Source organism: Vidua macroura, chromosome 1, assembly GCF_024509145.1.
Source record: "Vidua macroura isolate BioBank_ID:100142 chromosome 1, ASM2450914v1, whole genome shotgun sequence".
NCBI lineage: Eukaryota > Metazoa > Chordata > Aves > Passeriformes > Viduidae > Vidua > Vidua macroura.
The window spans coordinates 32,582,638-32,600,948 of NC_071571.1; the positions used below are offsets into that span (position 1 = coordinate 32,582,638).

General features: G+C 37.5%; 1 protein-coding gene across 2 annotated transcripts in view; it reads right to left on the reverse strand.

Annotated features, from left to right (window-relative positions):
* Nucleotides 1–3,715: 3,715 nt before the first annotated feature.
* Nucleotides 3,716–18,311, reverse strand: part of OSBPL3 (oxysterol binding protein like 3) — an 84,032-nt gene continuing 69,436 nt past the window's right edge. For both annotated transcript variants that reach the window (XM_053992119.1, XM_053992108.1), the window contains 7 exons: nucleotides 16,042–16,105; nucleotides 12,946–13,024; nucleotides 10,712–10,856; nucleotides 9,286–9,430; nucleotides 8,487–8,613; nucleotides 7,823–7,945; nucleotides 3,716–6,640 (listed from right to left, as the gene is read on the reverse strand). In XM_053992119.1, the coding sequence (XP_053848094.1) occupies nucleotides 6,544–6,640; nucleotides 7,823–7,945; nucleotides 8,487–8,613; nucleotides 9,286–9,430; nucleotides 10,712–10,856; nucleotides 12,946–13,024; nucleotides 16,042–16,105 (780 nt within the window). In that variant the 3' untranslated portion in view covers nucleotides 3,716–6,543. The remainder of the gene's footprint in view (nucleotides 6,641–7,822; nucleotides 7,946–8,486; nucleotides 8,614–9,285; nucleotides 9,431–10,711; nucleotides 10,857–12,945; nucleotides 13,025–16,041; nucleotides 16,106–18,311) is intronic.

The following is an 18,311-nucleotide window of genomic DNA, read 5'->3' on the forward strand; positions in this document are numbered from 1 at the left end:
ACTTCCATATCCATTTCTCTGTAAGAGAAATTCCTGCTGTCCTGGATGCTCATGAGTGGGGCACCAATAATGAGCATCCTTTACAATCTTCCTCTCCCTTTTATAATTATGAGAGAGATACTACTGCTTCTATAAACCAGAACTTTCCCAGCAACTTGAACTGAATGCTAGTTATTTCAGATACCAATCAAGCCGTATCAGATCTCTATGAAATAAATCAGCAATGAAGTAATTGTCCCTGACACAATGAGAAAGTCCCAAAGTTCTTAACCCAATAGAACCAAAATGGCTTGATCTCAAAAAACCAAGAGCTGATTCTGGCCCACTGTAAAGACTGGTTTTCTTTTGGCTTCTATTCTGATTCTGCCGTGTACAACAATTGATGATATTTTGCATGGTAACAAGTATATAGATACAGTTTTCCCAGCTCTTCCTGTAAGCTCCATGGTTCCTCACACCAAATCTTTGTAGACATTGAGGCTGCAAAGTGCTGCGGAACCGCAGTCAGGAATTTCACATTCAGGTCAGGAGTTACACTCACTGTACTCCCACATTTTGCAAGATCCTAGCCCATCCCTGTTGCATCTTATACACGTATGGTGGGACTGTGAGACATCATTGAGGTCTGATTGGCAGAGCTGTCCTAAATCACCATCTCTAAGGGAAAAACCACCACATTGATATCCTTTCTTTCCAGTTATTTATTTTACCCAGTAAATACCATGTTTCCTTGTTTTTAAAATTTGTTTTATGGAGAACATTTAGTTTGTGGCTTCTACACTCATACTAAACCATAATATTTATGCTGCACAACTGTATGCTAAAAACTACTCTTAAGAATAAACTTCCAGCTGTAAATGGATTCCATCAGCTTACCCCTTTTCCTGCCCAAGTGTCTGGCACATTAGCTGCGGAGCAGAGCTGTGCAGAGCAGTACAACTGGAACATGACACAACTACCAGACAGATTGTTAGTGATAAATAAGGGTTCTAGCAGATGGAAGCTCTTTCCTACTTTCCATTTTGCAAAGTGTAAAAAGCACAGATCACTACAGCAGTGAGATTTGTTTCAGCTGCCACTAACAACCTTTGAAGAAAGATGCTTACAACCCCTGGGAAAAAGGGTGCTCTGCGACCTTTTGCAAGTATGATTTATTAGCATCCAACTACATTGTTTACAGAGACAAAAATAATAAATAAAGTTGTGCATCAAGGTACTCCAATGTTATTACAAATATTTGGAGTGAAGCAGAAAACAGGGATGGTCCTGACTACAGAGAGACTTCTCAAACATCTGAAAGTCAGCAATAATTCTAGTACATAAGATACCCTTCCTCATTCTGAAATCACTAATGCCCCATCAAAACAAACAACAAATTCAGCATTTAGCAGCTTTGTTTACATAATACCTTGTATATGTGGGATGTTTTTCCAATACTAGAACTAGCAAAATACTGTTAACACAAAGTCTTTCAGATTCTCAGGGATGCCAATCATCTCCAACATGTGGAGCTGATGGACATCACCTCTTGTGGATCAGCATCCCAAACATTCTCATAAGCTTTAATACAGTTTTGTTTTACACATTAAAAACACCAAATCCACAATTTATATTAAAAAGAAATTAATAATTTAAAATAATTCTTTAACATATGCCAACTACTTATGCGGAAAATTTCTCTTATTGCTTTCAAAAAGCTGCAGCAAGAACAGTATCTAAGAACTGAGCAGTACAGTAATACATTTGGTGGTAGGTTACAGCATTTACTAAGTTTCAAAAGGTAAACCAGATAATGTGCAGTTCTTATGAGCCCACAGCTGCTGGAGTAAGTTCCCTAGTAGCTAGAAAATAGAAAGGATGAGTTAGTGAACACTGTGAATTTTATTTATTGTAGGAATAATTCATGAATGAAAACACACTCAACCAAAAAAATCCTGTCATTTTTATGTCACTCCTTTGAATAGCACCATCTCATTCTAGCCCTTGCAAGATGTATTCAGTCATGTGGACGAGTTGGATGTCATCCTTCTCTCTATTAAAATGCACCATGGGCTAAGTTTTGCACTCCTCTTCATCTTGCCCCCTCTGCATGAGTTGTACACAAAAAAGAAGCCATACTGAACAAAGCAACACATGCTGAAAGTTTCTTGCTTTGCCAAGCTGGTCATTTGGAGAGACAGCACAAGAGATTTACACAAAAGCAGATGCAAGGACATTAGAAATTAGGATCTGTTGAGCAGATACAGCTGCATATTTCCATAGCACACTACGCTTACCAGGTCTGACTCCAGAGCATAAGGAAGTTTTATTCACAGTCAAGGAAAAGATACAGAAGGAATTTATGGGGAAAATAATTTAACTACAGCCTCTAGGTATGATTTATCATTTGTTGCTATGGACTGTTTTCCTATTCATCAGTTTTTTTAATAAAGAGAAAAACAAGACAGTGAATAAAGGACCACATAGAAAACCTGAACAAGACTGTAAACAGCTGAGGGAAAGTGGGGGGCATGGGAAGGGGTGAGGTCTTTGTTAGGTTGGGTTTTTTGGGGGAGTTTGTTTTGAGACCAGCACTGGACCGTTGTGCAATGTTAAAGCTGTGCCCTGCTGGTCCCGTGCATTGGTGTTCTTTCTGTACCATGATCTGGATTCAACACTAAGCTGCCAGGTAACACAGGTGACTGTGTTTGCAATTATTATGTCCTTCAGGGACCAGATTTTAAAAGAAAGCAGCAATACTGTTTCCAGTCCTTCAAAGAAAACCGGTTGGTCTAAGAACAGATCTCCAAGAGGTTTCCTTACCAAAATTTGGGCTGGTTTTGGTCCTTCTTCCAGGCATCTAACTTTCCAAGCTCTGCATAAAGAACCTAAGTACAGACTACTGGATCTGTACTTCAAAAAGTGTCTAAAAGAAGAAGTTCAGTGCTGCAAAGTATCACATCAAGCATATCTCAGAGAACAGAGATCCAGAAAGGAATGCAGTGATTAATGGTGCTTTCTAGTTCCACTTGGTCTAAAGGGCACTTTACGCTACCCAAAGTTGCCTCCTGAACAAATGATGCTGTTTTGTAATCCCAAATTTACACAAAATCAGAAACTAAGCATCAAGCCTGCAAATCTGAAAGTAGAGCTGCGGGTTTCTGTTCTTATGTATAATATTTCCCTGGATTTTTCTTTCTTTCTATACTTTACAACTTGAAAAATGAAGCAGGCCTGAGCTGCTCCATCACCTTGATGGAAGTTTATAGTGAGGGTTTTACTTTATGAAGAGACACACACAGAAAGGCAGAGCTGCACAAGTGCTTCTCAAACTCCCTCCAAAATTGTATTAAGCAGTGTTTATAACACACACAGAAAGGCAGAGCTGCACAAGTGCTTCTCAAACTCCCTCCAAAATTGTATTAAGCAGTGTTTATAAAGTCATCAAATAAGAGAGCCATAACAGCAGGCAAGGGTCATCAGGAAATTTTAAGATCCATTGAGCTACACACCTTGGGAATCACAGCTGTGTATGAAAGGAAGCAGTTAAGTTGCCTGATACATTCTTTTTGGTAATTCAGGGTAGAAATAGTGGGTAAAAAGTCCCTCAGTGTCAGTTATTAAGAATAACAGTTGTCTTAGTTATAGTGCAGAAAACTAATATAAATTTTGTACCCATTAACACAGCTGAAGTTTCAGGGAAGAAAACTACCAAAATTTCATATTTTACCAAGAATAACTTTATAGAATATATTAGCTTTGTGAATGTTGAATATATTTACATGCAGAAATACACAGAACTAACATCAAGACAAATTTCTTCCACTTCTTAATATACAGTCAACAGAAGTTTAACAACTAAACCCAATTGTTTTATACAAAAGTAAGCAGGGAAAACTGTAGTGCAGTTGGAAATGTGGGGTCAGAGGATCATTCACAACTGGTTGCATTGTGTTTGGAGGTGTGTATTATAGATTTACAAAAGGAGCGATTACTTGTTCAATGATTTTGCTTCATGCATTTAAGAAATGCCCTGGATTATTCTCAGGCATTTTTATGGAGACAGTGCTAAAACTCCGGAGTTTACTTTCTTGATAAGAAATTTTGATGAAGAAGTTTTTATGTAAGGCACTGCTCAGCCCAATGCTTCTTGTCATTCATCCCATGTGTTTCAGACAGTTTGGAGTGTTAGAGAAATCAGACTTGGCACTGCCAGTCTGATTTCTCAAAAATCATGACTCAAATACCCCATATGAGACTTGTTTTGTTTAATACCTGCGTAGGGGAATCCCCTCCACACACACAAACCCAGCAGTCAGATCAGGCAGTATCACAGTAGCTGCCAAATATGACAATGAGCAAGCTTAATGCAGCCTCCACAAGTTTTGCTCCTTTTCTTAAAAGATTTTATTTCCTCTACCCTCTTTTGTTTTTAAATGAACCTTAATTTTAGTATAAATTGTAATTACCAACAGCAAGGATAATTGCAATGATCAACTCATTTCTGTGCCAGGTTTTGACAGTTAATACAAGAATAAAAGACAGAAGGGAACAAGGCATGAAGAGAATCTCATTTTTCTTGAAAAGCCAAGCAGCCCCAAAGTTTAATACTTCCTTTGGAATCAAAGCCCAGATTTTGTCTTCATGTAAGTGTGAACCTTGCTTTGTTTAAAGCTGCTGGCATGGTAGTCAAGTTTTTTGAAGACATATTAATTAGATATAATTATGCTAACTTCTTTGGTACTAAATTACGGAAATGATGGTGAGGGAGAGATCCTGGGCAAAATGAGAAATGGTGAGAAAGCATTCATCTGCCTCTGAGACAATGAGGCTTCAAGGTAATAGAAAGCAAAGTTCAAATATACATCTAATCTGACACCACAGATTTTGTTTAAAATTTAAAACCTTCATAGTATTTCCTTCATGTTACATACAATACATAGATCCATTTTTAATAGATTTTCTCTAGAATAATGCAGCACAATTGCAGTAAAGTGCAAGCTTTTCTAAGCTATTAGTCTGTCCTCCTAGGAGTCTACTTCATCCATGCCATGTCCAGTTGTTCCAGTCATAAACCAATTTAACATGCCAGCATTTGGGCTTGTTTTGTATCTTTACAGTGGCATGTAAAGAAAAGAAAAGGGTGTGGTGACAGCATGCAGATCTATCACATGGAAAACTGCATTGCTGCCAGAGAGTTGCAGACACACAGAGCAGGTTAGAAGAACCATGGAGCAGGCTTGGGTTGCAGATATGTGGGAATGCAAATTAGTTTGTTAATGACTATGGCATCGTGATTTGATGGGAAAAAACTAAAAATACTGCCCATCTCTATAATCTTCATTCAAACGTGAGGCTTCTGCTACATTTGCTTCCTGTTAAATTTCTGACCTATGGTTTAGTAGCTTCACAAATTGAACCATACGTATAAAATTACAGGAAAGGGATGCAATTGATTTAGTGCAAGACGTTTAAATATTTATCTGAACTTAACAAACAAACAGAGGAAGATCAAAGACTCCATATACTTCTCCATAAGGCAGATGGTAATTTTGTAAATATAAGATCTTAAATATGTTATTTCTTAAGAGGTAGAAAATATCAAAATACTAGGAAAAATTTCTAGCTTAAAATAATCCGTTTGCTTACTTTTTAAAAAGTCTTACTGTTGCAATTTTTAAGTGAATAAAAACAAATGAAGCTATGGAAGCACAGGATTTCGTGCTTTTTATAAGATTTCACTTATTGGAAAAAGAGAGAGCTTCTGCATCTAGTCAGTGCTCAAGCAGTATATACAAATGATCTCCTCTTCTTGCCCTGTTGGGGGCTATAAATTTGAAGTGAAAATTTTTCCCAGTGGAAAATTTTGGCGATTCCTGACTTTCTAGCACTACATTTAACTGGGTACAGTTTACGTATAAGGCAATAGAACCACCGATGTAAGCTCAGAACTACCTCTTCCATAAAGCTAAGAAGAAAGATACAAAAGCTTACTTAAATCTTTCCTACAGACAGCAAAAGGTCAGTCAAGATTCCAGCACCAGCTGATAATCTGTTTTAGCAATTTATACCAGCCCAGAGAGAGCTGAACTACTTGTTGCACTGTGGAAGCCTACCTACAGTTTGAGTTACTAAGGCTTGCACTCTTCCTCAGCACAGCTAGCAGATGCTGATGCTACTGTCTCCAATGGAATTCAGTAAGGCATAATTTAACTCAGAACTGACGTTATTACACATTGAAAAAGTAGTGTAAAAGCTCCTCTCTTTTCCATCTGTTAACATTCAGTACTATTTATTAAATATTTTATAAAAGGAAGTTAGGATATTTATACATTCAAACAATCACTGCAATAGTTGAATAAAGGAAACAAAAGAATTATCAGATTCTAAATTAAGCATGATTCTGGAGATATGCACATTTGCACATATGTGTACACCACACACATTCTGTATGTGTGTGTATATATAGGTGTGTATATATAGATATATAGTTATCTTTTATATATATGTCTTTTAAATCAGATCGAAAAATACAGCACAGAATATCTTCACTTAGCTCCTCTTTCACCAGAGGACAGGATTGTCCAGTTTGGAAAAACCAGGTTCTTTCCTAAGGTCCATGTAGGTTCCATTGCTCACCCAGGAGTCATCGCTGGATTTCCTATCAAAGATTAAACAAATGTTAGCTTATATTTTCCATCCATATGCTGCGTAATGCAGTGTAGCACCATGCACAGATACCAAATCCAGCCCACAAACCAGGAGCAGTGCAGCTCATTGCATCCTGCAAACAAGGCAGTATAGCTTGGTGTGTCTGCACTGGGCCATGGAGAGGCATCTCAATCTAATGTTCACCAGAGAGCTTCACTATTGAAGAGACAAATGCATTAACTCCTATCTGCTCTAATACTTCTGCGATATAATAATTAAATTCTTTATTCTGCCATTTAAATCTACAGGATAAATCTCAGCTTTCAAATCCTCATTGTAAGGATTCAAATCCTCATTCTTATTCACAATTCTCATTGTGAATATACAATCGCAAAGTATTAGACTTTGCCTCTATCCACCTTCCCTTTAGTAGGTGTGATTGGCATGTGATGAGTTAGTTCACCAGCTTGTCAGAGATGTAGTAGTCTAAGCCATTCCCTTTTGCACCTCTTTAAAACATTCCAGTGTTCCTCAGAAGTACAGTATAGATATATCCAGAAAAAATAGGATCCCAGATCTGCTAATAGGCTCATACAACATTCATCTTGGCTCCAACTCTTTCACTGCAGGAGAACAGAGAAGCTGGAGGGCAAAAGACCACATCCTCACCAGCATTCCTTTTTGTCTTTTGATGTCTCAAGTCTCCCATTTAACTGATGTACAACAGCAAGAGATAAAGTGCCGTCAGAACAATAATTCTCTCCCCATAAAATAGGGGAAACATGTTCAAAAATAGTCCTGGAAGTGAAAGGCCCCAACTCTGCACATTTCCACACCAGGCAATCCCACTGAATTCAGCAGACCTTCAGCAGAGGCAATTGAGCTAAGTCCAGCTACTTCAGCTTGCTTCAAAGAATCAAAGGTGCTACATTCACTTGGGCAAATTCAAATGTAGACCAAATATCAATTGCAATCAAGGCAAAAAAAAAAAATTCAGGGATGCACTAATAAAAAATGATTACATAATTGTGAGTTCTAACTAAGTCTGGAGTATTCTACATCACCAAAGTACAAACCCAAAGTATATTGGGGAACCCTGGAAAAAAATGGAGTCTGTCACATGGCAATTTAAAATCAGATTTATAATAAGAATTTCAATAAATGATAGTATATGCCAATTATTATCTAGTACCTGAAAAATCTAGGCTGATGCTCTAGATTGTTTTCTTCTAGCACCTTCCGTCGTTCTCTCTGTAGCTGCTCGATCCTCTGCTTTTGCATTTCAGCTCCTTCAATATTCCCTTCTTCTAGAAACCTGCAGCAGCAGTGATATGAGACAATTGGTCTTCTGCCCCCAGAAGAATCTAATCTTTCCAGCAGCTATTTCACAGTGTTTGAAAGGTAAACAGCTACCTCTGCAGACAACTGCACTATGAAAAAGCACTTAAGGAAAACTAACACTTGTAACAAACTCAGAGTCACAGTCACATTAGATTCTTCTACTTGGAAACTTGCAAAAGTAAAAATTTCACTGCAGAAAGAAGTTTCAAGTGTCTCAGTTTTCAGTTATTCAAATACTGTATGCTCAACATCCAGTACCTGAAGTACTGAGGTTTTAACATCCTTGGAAAGGCAGTTATCTAGAAGCATCCAAGAGGCAATTTTAAGACACACTTCCATAATGATTACACCATCTCTCAATAAGTGATTACAATGTCTTTTTCAGATGCACATTAATGTAAAAATAGAAACACACTGCAGTTACCTACAGAAAATAGTCTGAGTTCAGGGTAAAGTGAGTGTACAGAAGATTAAGAACCATTTAAGGAAAATATTTCAGAGTTAAAGCGTCTTACCTTTGGTCTGGCCTAAAACGTGTATCAGTGGATGGGAGTAATGACCTAGTTTGTGAGTCCAGTTCATTTAACTCCAGTGCAAATTGTGTAAATCCATACCACTGTTCATAATCTTTAGGCATCGGATCTACAGAAGAAGAGAGTACATTCAGAATTCCAATTAAATGCTATTATATTGAGAAAGAAAATTTCAAGCTTCCTCCAGTCATTTGTTTATGCCTGATCCACAATGTCAGTTCTAGGGGAACAAGAGGTTTTTAATAATGTAACAAAAGAGAACATCCCCCTTGATAATTACACTGCAACAAGACAGATTTCGTTCTCTCAGCTGAATCACAGCACAACTTTGTTGAAGGCCATGCTATTATCATAATGTTTTTTCAAAACACAGTAGACAAAACCCCACAAGCTTGGGAGAAATTCAGCTATCACTGTCATTACAGAACTGAGCTTTGTGGGCTATCCTCCAGTGTTCAACATATGAAATAAACAACAATTCTGTGCATGAGCAGTAGAAGTTTATTCCTTTTTTCCCCCCTTCCTGCTAGAGTCCTCAATACTTACTTCATGCCTGAATATGAAAATGAGGGAGAATGGATGAAATGCAGAAAGCCATGGGTTTAAGTTCTCATGTTATTTAAATTATATGTTCTCCTGATCTAGCTTTTAAATGCTTGACAAAAATCTAATATTCTACTGAAAAATAACAAGAAATTGGGGCCTAATAATGATATGAAAACAATAAGCTTATACTCAAAAAGATCTCATTTTGTGTACATGAGCAATTCTGATCACTAACTTGCTCTCCATATGCAGTTTGAAGATGAAGTTGTCCCACAGTATAAACTTTCATGCCACTTCCCAAAGAGTCGATGCACAACTTTCCCAGATTTATCCATGACACTGCCTTCAATCTCATGTGCGTTTGGATTCCAATACTTTGCCTAGAATTAAAAGGAACAAGGGGATAGAAGGTGCAGAGGAGCTCAAGTGCAGGCCATTTTGCCATGCCAGTAGCAATGAGAACTGTTCATTTAGGTGTGCATTACAACACCAAAGGCAAAGAGCTGCTGTTAGTACCATTAAAATACAAACTTATTAGTATGTTAGCTTCTTAAGATACTAATGTTGAGAACTGTATTTATTTTGTTTGCCTTTTTTTAGGGGCGGTATGAGGTGAAGTGCAGCTGACCCTGAATTTTGCCCAAGGACAGTTGACCCTGGGTGCTGACTTGGTTATCTACATCTCTCCCAAATTGCAGAAGAGGAAGAGAAGGAACTCGTACATTAATCTCCAATATTGCAATATTAAAGGTGTGAGATTTGTAGGCTCTCAGTCTTAAATATTTGAACTTTAAACATTCAGTGCAGCTCTGAAAATACATTAATGTACTTTCAAGTATGTATTTGGAAAAAAAAAAATCACCTTAATGCTTCTTAGAAAGCACAAAGTATTCAGGAAAACAAATAAAAACCCCCCAAACTTGCTTGGGAGCATGCCATGCTGCATAAGTACACTGAAGTACTGTATCCCTTGTATCTGTATGGCCTGTTCTATGTCCAGCAGAGCCTTTCTCCATCAATCAGGTACAGAAAATGCAGGTTAAGGTAAGTCTCTTAGGATGATTTATTGAAGTATTTATCAGGTTAGAAATTTTGGCATTGCTTTACATTTTCATTTATTTTCCTTTACTATGAAGTCATCTATTGCAAAAACCTGAATTTAATTTTGTTATAAGGACAATTCCCAAAGAAGTCATATATATTGTACTTGTACTGAAGCAAAAGCTTTGAGTAACACCACAGCCTCTTACTTAAACTCCTCTGAGTACCTGCAAAGGGCTAGAAAAGAGCATCAGGAGAAACAGCCTGCGTAAGCACTGGTCCTACAGCTGCTAAATGACCACAGCATGTGCCAGTGGGCTCATAGGAGGCATGTGGGTGAACCACTGTCAGTAGCCACCTTGTGCCTATGTTTCTCATCAAACCCAGAGTAGGTTTTCCATGATATTCCTTTCCCCATAATTCCTCAATTTCCAGTGGAATCACTCAAGAAAACTGTTGCTTCTCTTTTTTGTCTAGTGAGTGGCATTTCCTTCAAAATTACAGTTTTCAAGGAATCACAGGTAATTACAGCTTTTAAACAGAAGTACTGAGCTTCACAGAGAACATCCTCCCACTGCTGTGCCTGTTAGAAAAGGCAGTGCCAACATTGCTGTGGTTACCTTTATGAAAGTCAGTTTGCAGTGGCACGTGTCATCATTAAGATTTTTTATGATGATCTCTCCATAGTGTTCAATCCATCTTTGCCCACTTAAGATGTTATGGATGCAGGACGTCACCTTGTTCCATGCAAAATGGTCTTTAAAACTGTAAGGAAAAATACACACAAGAAAATTCTCATGCGATGTTCAAGTGAGCTCAAACTTGAGGGAAAAGAAATTGCAGATAACTTGATTAGAGAAACCAAATAAAACTTTTTTCTTTTTTACTAGAATGCTTCATCTGCTTGTTCCAAACCTTCTAAAAAACAAACCCTATGACAAAATTCCACCTCCCAGAAAATCCTTTTCACTTCTGCTATATATTTTGGTCTTGAATTCAGTTTTCTCTCAATTTACTTGCCCTTCTAACCAGTTTTAATTTTCCATAAGTAATAATTCTGGTGTCTTCTATAGTCTGAGATTCCCATTCCAAGCTTGTAACACAGTGACAATGGAGAACACAAGGACATGGACCACCAGAGTGATCCGAACATGTACTGAGAGGAATAAGCTTGGCTCAAGCTCTCAAGGCTGAGCCTAATATGTGTGCTTTAGGCAAGAGCAAAGTTCTCATCAGGAAGTTCAAGATGTAGTTGCACATAGATAGGGAGAGATAATACCAAACAGGGTATTATATACAAATACCAATAGGGAATACAACATTTTACCTTTTATGAAAGAAGTAGATGCTCTTAAAAAACAGCTTTATAAAGCATCAAGGAAAGGGAAGTCTCATGAAGACATGTATTCTACAATTTGTTCTGGGTATGGATGGCCAACTCACTACAGGTAAGGTAAAACAAACTTACAAAGCACCAGTTTCCCCACAGCAAGTGCCTCACACACATCCTGTGAAGTTATTAGCTTCTTTCCCTACTTCCCCCTAATTACTTGCTTTCACTTGCTGCTTTCTAAGGGCACACACAAGGACACTTTGGAGAAATGCAGCCATTTTCTCTCACAGTAACTTGTCTTTCTGCCCTTACCTATGCATGTCATATGTTATCATAAATGCTAAAAATATCTATTTGTTTCAAAATGAACCTTAATACTAATGTTTCATTTTTCCCTATAGCCTTGGCACCTTTTTTGTACCTAATTCTGTATCAAATACACAGGGATACAAACCAGCACATGGAGATCACATATGAAACAGATTGCTTCCCAGTTCATCAGCCCATCATAGGCCATAATATAAATTAATTATTTTGGCTCTGAGCACTTATTCACATCCCAGAAACCTTACATGTCAAAGCTTAGGGCAGGTGCTATGAACATAACACAGTTTATACATTACCTTTTGGATATTATCTTACTAGACTAAAATTTTATCCACTTAAAAAAAAAAAAAGGCATGCTTGATTTGATGAGTACTAGGTTCTTGACTTCTTTGGGTTTTCTTTTTTCAGATGGCAGATTAATTAATTTTGTACTCTCTCACTGGAAAACAGATTTAATTGGAACAATACTCAACCTTTAGACCTCTGGTTCTGCAAACATGATGGATATAGGCCAAATTTTAAGGGATTTTAATTGCTCATCAATAATGGGCACTCTGACAAGCCTGCCTTGAAACACTGCAGATTTTTATTTAAAAAAACAATAGGAAACAAACCAACTATACTCAACACTTCACTACAGTGGCTGCTTCCTTGGATAATGAACACCAGTAACTGGTTCTACTTATCATTTACAGTAATTATTTCTACAGTGATGGTCATTGTTGGTCTTGTCTACAGCCCAGAACACCCCATGGTGTCAGGGTCCCTACAAATATAGTCAAAAAAGACAAGAACACCACCACCTTTTCCCCCAAACCCATACTCAAGCAAAAGAATTCATAGCTTCCTTTACCCTATAGTTTTTCCCTGTGAGTTTAGAATACATTAAGGTTGAAATTCAACTGAAGTGTGAAAATACCAACTGTTCTTTTTTCAAGATACACAGGAGTGATGGGGTTTTTTTTCAATGTTTGTTTTGCATAACTTTTCAAAGTGTCAGTGCTTCTGATTTATGCTTCTGGTTTTGGTTTGGCAGGGTCTTTCTTCCTCCCCTTTTCTCTTTAAATGAAATCACAGCCACCAGTCCTTCCAAAGGGCAGAGCAGAGCTCGCTGTCCTCTGAACGAATGTGGCTCCAGTGTGTGCAAGCATCTGTGCCTGTGCATGAACAGCAGTGCCCAACAGCAGCACTTACGCTGGAAGAGTTACGTGTGTTGTGCCAACTGGAACAATCTCCATGGACTTCCCCCAGAATTTGTTTTTCCATCTGACATCTGGAACAAGGAGTAAAAAAAGACAGGTTGAGTCACAGGTAGGTGAATCAGGCTGTTTCTGGGCTCTACTTTATTTTCAAGAAATTCAAAATAACAAAGTGCAACAGTAGTGTTCAAAGATTGTTGTGGGACCTTCAAATAGTTGTTGGTGGGTTTGGTTTTGTTGCTGTTTCCTTTGTTTGATTTTCATCATAATATTGGTTATTTAATTAGCAAAGTAACAGATGTTTAACAGTCCTCTCAAAAACTTTTTCAAAAGAAAGAAATTTGAATAAGCTATAGGCAGCATATATTCATTTGCAATTCAGTTGCTAGTGAATGAATGCAGACATTTTCAAAAACAAAAGCAGAATTTCAAATACAAAAATATAACAAGAACATCCACAGTCAAGAGGCTAAAGAAGGTTTCAAAGGGCACAAAATGGCAGAGGGTTTTGGTCCAGCTCCCTCTGTAAGTTTAACTGGTCTTTTGAAATCTTGTTTGAATCACAGAAAGACTGTCCAAGTCTCATGCCTTTTCTTCAAAAATATAAAAAAAAAAGAAAACTCAATGCAAGTTTAGCCAAATTTATTGAGCATAAGTACCTGGAAGAGAAAGAAACAGAGGAGCATGGCAAAAGGTGTGTACAGTTAAATTGGGCTAGATAATCAGGCAGTAACTTTCATGGTGACTTCAGAGCTCAGGGGAATAGTACCCTTCCTATTTTAGACTCTAGGAACTCCATTCCCTGCCCAACCTGAAAAAGAGGGGAAAATTCAACTCTAGTCTCAAAAATATGCTAGTTCTAACAGAAGGAAAACAAAACACTATTTCCTGTGCAGTTCTGGGGGGAAACTTTTACACTGGTTGTGAGATGGATGCTCAAACCACAACTAAGACATTTTTACTTGGGTATCTCCTGAGTATGTATGTGTAAGTGAGGAGTGAGCCACACTGAGCTGCCTATCATTGAAAAGACTAGATTGGGATATAAGGCAGGATTCTGCATGCAAGAAAGTTACTTTTTTATCATGTGAGAAAAGGACCTTTTGCATTTTTTGGTTTTGAAGTCTAGTGCTGGGTCAGCATCTTCAGTGACAGTGATTCTGTTATGATTCCTACACTGCACAAGTGCTCCAAAGCTACTTCCAGTATGATGATGTTGAGGCAAATTCTGTCCTGGCTTTCTCTCTTCTGCAGTGGAATGGAAGAGAAAAGGCAAAGACACACCCTACCGAGTTTAACAGTTAAAATGCATTACCAGATTGTGCCAAATTCTATGCTCTCATAAATGGCAAAGCTGTCCCACAGAGATCAGCATGTGGGAAACACCTTGAGAGCCGGGGTGCAACTTGATCACGCAATAATTTTAGGACAGAAGAGAAAAAGCAAAGTGTTATTTCAAAGCTATGCTCACACTAATTCAGGCACAGATGCTGGAATAGCTGAAATGTCCTTCATTTCCACTGCTCATGTGTCAACACTCCTCTGCAAAAGCAGAGCCAGCTTCATAAGTCATGGAAAGCTATTTCCAAACCATCGGTCCTTGTGAGAGCCCATCTTCAGTTCACGAGACGTGATCGGGAGATGTCTTGGTGATGGAACACATGAACTAAGGTCAGTGTCTGGTGGGATGACAGCACTACCCTGGCAATGTTGCTGTCTCCTTTTCAGCTGAGAAGGTGACATAGTAAGTGAAAAGGTCTTTGCACACAGACAGAACTGAACTCACTGCCTTTATGATTAAATTGGTGTTAATCTTTCCATGTAAGTTAATACAGTGTCATTACAAGAGGTCAGCAGCATTTAAAAATTGCCTTTACAATGGAAAAAATATCCTTGTCTAGCCCTCCCATAAGCTCAGCTAGCCATATTTAAAAACAAAAGAAACAAAAATCCCCAAGCCCTGCTGCACCCTGATTGAATGTCCTGTGCTCATCTAGACCAAATCTTAGACTCCCACATTAATCAGATTCTCAGCTCTCATTAGAAAAACTTCATTCTCTAAATGGAAGGGTTAAAATATTTGAATGATAACAGTTGTCAAGATTTGTTAAACAAATCAGTCTCATCTATTTTTATTAAGACAGGCTGCTATCTGGTCTTTATACAGTGTTCAAGTTACTGAACAAATTTTTGGTCATCTTCCCTTTTGGGCTATGAACAAAAGGATTCTTGTGTCCCCGTATTTGTTTACAAAGCAAAGAATTACATAGAATAATAAAACCCAGACTAATGGGTTTCAATATCTGTTCAGTATGGTTCCATCTGTAATAACTGTAATCAAATCAGCATATCCAATCAGGAAAAAAAAAAAAGATTACAATATGGCCACATTGTGATTTGACAAACCCCTGGGGTGACAGATTTTAAGTGAGTTAAAAGGCATAGTTATGTTTTGTGTACACTCCAGAATTATCTAATCACACAGGTGCTCTTACTGGCTGACACCTTCACTAGCAATACACAGCAGACAAAGCTCCAACACACATCTTTTGAAAAAAGCAGTAGTCAAATGGCACAAAATCTTACATACTGTAATAATACCAGTAGAGAAAGAGAAGGTAAATGTATTTATCCTTGCTGTTATGCTCATTTTTGAAAATTGCTTTCAGAACAGGTTTACAAGATTTGCCAAGGTTCAGGTTTTAACTTGTAGTGTTTTCATGCTGTCTTCGAGCTTGTTTGTTTTATAAATAGCTTGAAGTACAATTCTTCTTTACTAAAGACCAACATCCCCCCCAAAACCCCAAACAAACCTGATTTTAAAGAAGAGCAGATATTTGTACATGAAAATAATGATTAATCTTACACGAAAAAAATCCAAACAAAGCAAAATCTCTTGAGAATTTTTATAATAGCAGAAGATCCACGTAAGAAGCATGCAAGTAAGTAGAGGCTAACATTTCATTAAATCATTCTAATAAAAATTTAAGCAAGGAATTTCAACTTTTCCTAATTTCTGGATATTTCCTATTAGACATACAATGAAAACATTATGAACACTGTAAAAGTAAATGATAGACTGAAGAGTTACCTTGCCAAAAAGCAAAATTCACAGATTCAGCATGGCATGCAGAAATAGGTGGGTGATGGCTGACCTAATAGCAAGACATGAAAGGAGAGGGGGAAGAAAGATTAACATATGAACACTTGAACAGTCATTTTGGTTTGGCTTATTTTGTTTTGTTTTCTCCTTCATTCCCATATGGCATTTACAATTTGAACATTAGTTTTCACTTTGCAGTTGTGTCCTGAAGGGGGAGGCAGTGAGATTAATAAAGGTTCTCAGACTTAAGAAACCTTGAAAGAAATGGGAAACATTTATTTTAAATGGCCTGAGATTTTGTTCGAGTGAAAAGCTAGCTATATACTTTGTACATTGTCTCTAAGGTGATCCCTTAGGTCCTCTTAGCAGATTAACAAAAACCACACTTCGAGTGCACAGACAAAAATTTTCAAAAAACCAAAAGCACAACGGGCCAAAAGCTTCTGTACAGTGAATAACCACAGAACACTGAGTATGAGGGAGGAGGTAGTGATCAGCCTCTCTAAGTGGGCCAGGAGTGAAGAAATCAAGCCAGGAAATTCCATCCGGCAATCCCTACTACTGCAGCAGTGACACACCAGGTGTTTTTAGTGTGAAACTCTAACCACATGCACTGCATTTTATCAGCTTTGGGCAATAGCATGTGCAGGAATTAGGGCAACCACCAAACTAGCAAAGCAAGGACTGTGAGCAAACAAACAATTCAGACTATTAAAATGCAACAGTAAATAAAAAAAGCACGAAGTGTAAGCAGCCACTCCTCCTCGACTTGAATTCTCCCTTCTGGGTTAACACAACTAACAACTGACCAGGACCAGTTCTTAAGATGTGTAATGCCTGCTGTTCTTTGGGCAGCTTTATTTTCAAGTCAAATTGCTATTTTCCACTATGAATTTAATTTCTTAACCATCTATATGGTTCAAATAAACTTTTCCTTTTTTTAAATTACTCATTTCACAAATCTCTTACTGAGCATTTTTTCCCACAGGCATCCAGTTATTTATTGAACATACTCTACTTGGTTTAAAAAAAAAAAAACCAAAAGAAACCACAAACAAACAAACAAAAAAAAAACCCCAAGAAGTACTAATTATTTTCAGCTATGGCCTAATCCAGCAAGAGCAACACTGTCTCTCTCTCTTACATACTGTACCCAGATTAACCCCAGATGTCTCTATAATGCATGGGTTAAACTTAGCTCTCACTTAAACTGTTATAATTCCAGAGTAAGGTCATAGTGCTAACAGGAGTTATTCTAAACTCCCTCTAGTGGTTTAACAGAATCTTTGTTACTTTTGTATCTTCTGCGAGTCTATCCCATTACATTCTGCCTGCATTAACAAGGTATCTGGCGTAAGCATCAAAATGCTTGTGGCAAGCAATAAGCCACTGTTCCTGATGTGAAGAGAAACATTTAATGCTTGCAAACTGCATTAAATTTCTTTCTTCCCATACTCCCCTCTGTTCCTAATATTTCCCCACCCCATATTCTTACAGTAACTTTACCACTCTAAACTCATCTCACTTATTTCTCATATTAGAACAACAGTTGTTAATAGCACAAGCCCGTTCATGTAGTAAAATTCTTCTTTATAAAAACTAGCCTTTGTACTCGTTTACCCAATATTCAAGTGAAAATATCTTCCTTTAATTCAGTGTAACATTAAACTCATTGCTAACCTTTATTTGCCACTTTGTTACTCAAATTTCATGCTGTGCTGGTACTTAGAGTGCTTTATACACATCATTTTAGTACTGAAGTAGCACAGTGATTAACCAGATACATGAACTTCAAATTTGATTCTTGTTTTGACTGTATTACTTTCTGTTGGGTTTTCTTCCCCTCCTTATTTTTACTCTTGCCTGTGACATTTCCTGAGACTAAGGAAAGATCACATAACATTCCTTTTTGCCAATTCTAAAACATAATGTGCAAAATGCTGGACCTTCACATTTCATTTCCTAAAGGAAGCCTCCTAGAAGTCTTTCTCTGAGCAAATTTCTAGGTTGCACAACTTTGCCTACTTGCACTTTTTGTTTTTTTTTTTTTGTTATATCTAGACAGAATAAGACAGCTTTCAGTCATTCTTACTTTGCTAGGCACCAGATATTTGAATTTTATCTCTTTTTAACATACATTTCAAGTTGAGCAATTTTGGTAGCATGGCTGGTTTAAATTTAGTATTTTTCATCCATACTTAATAATTATTCTCCTACTGGGGCATTATCTTCATAAACACTCAGACCATGATATGCTA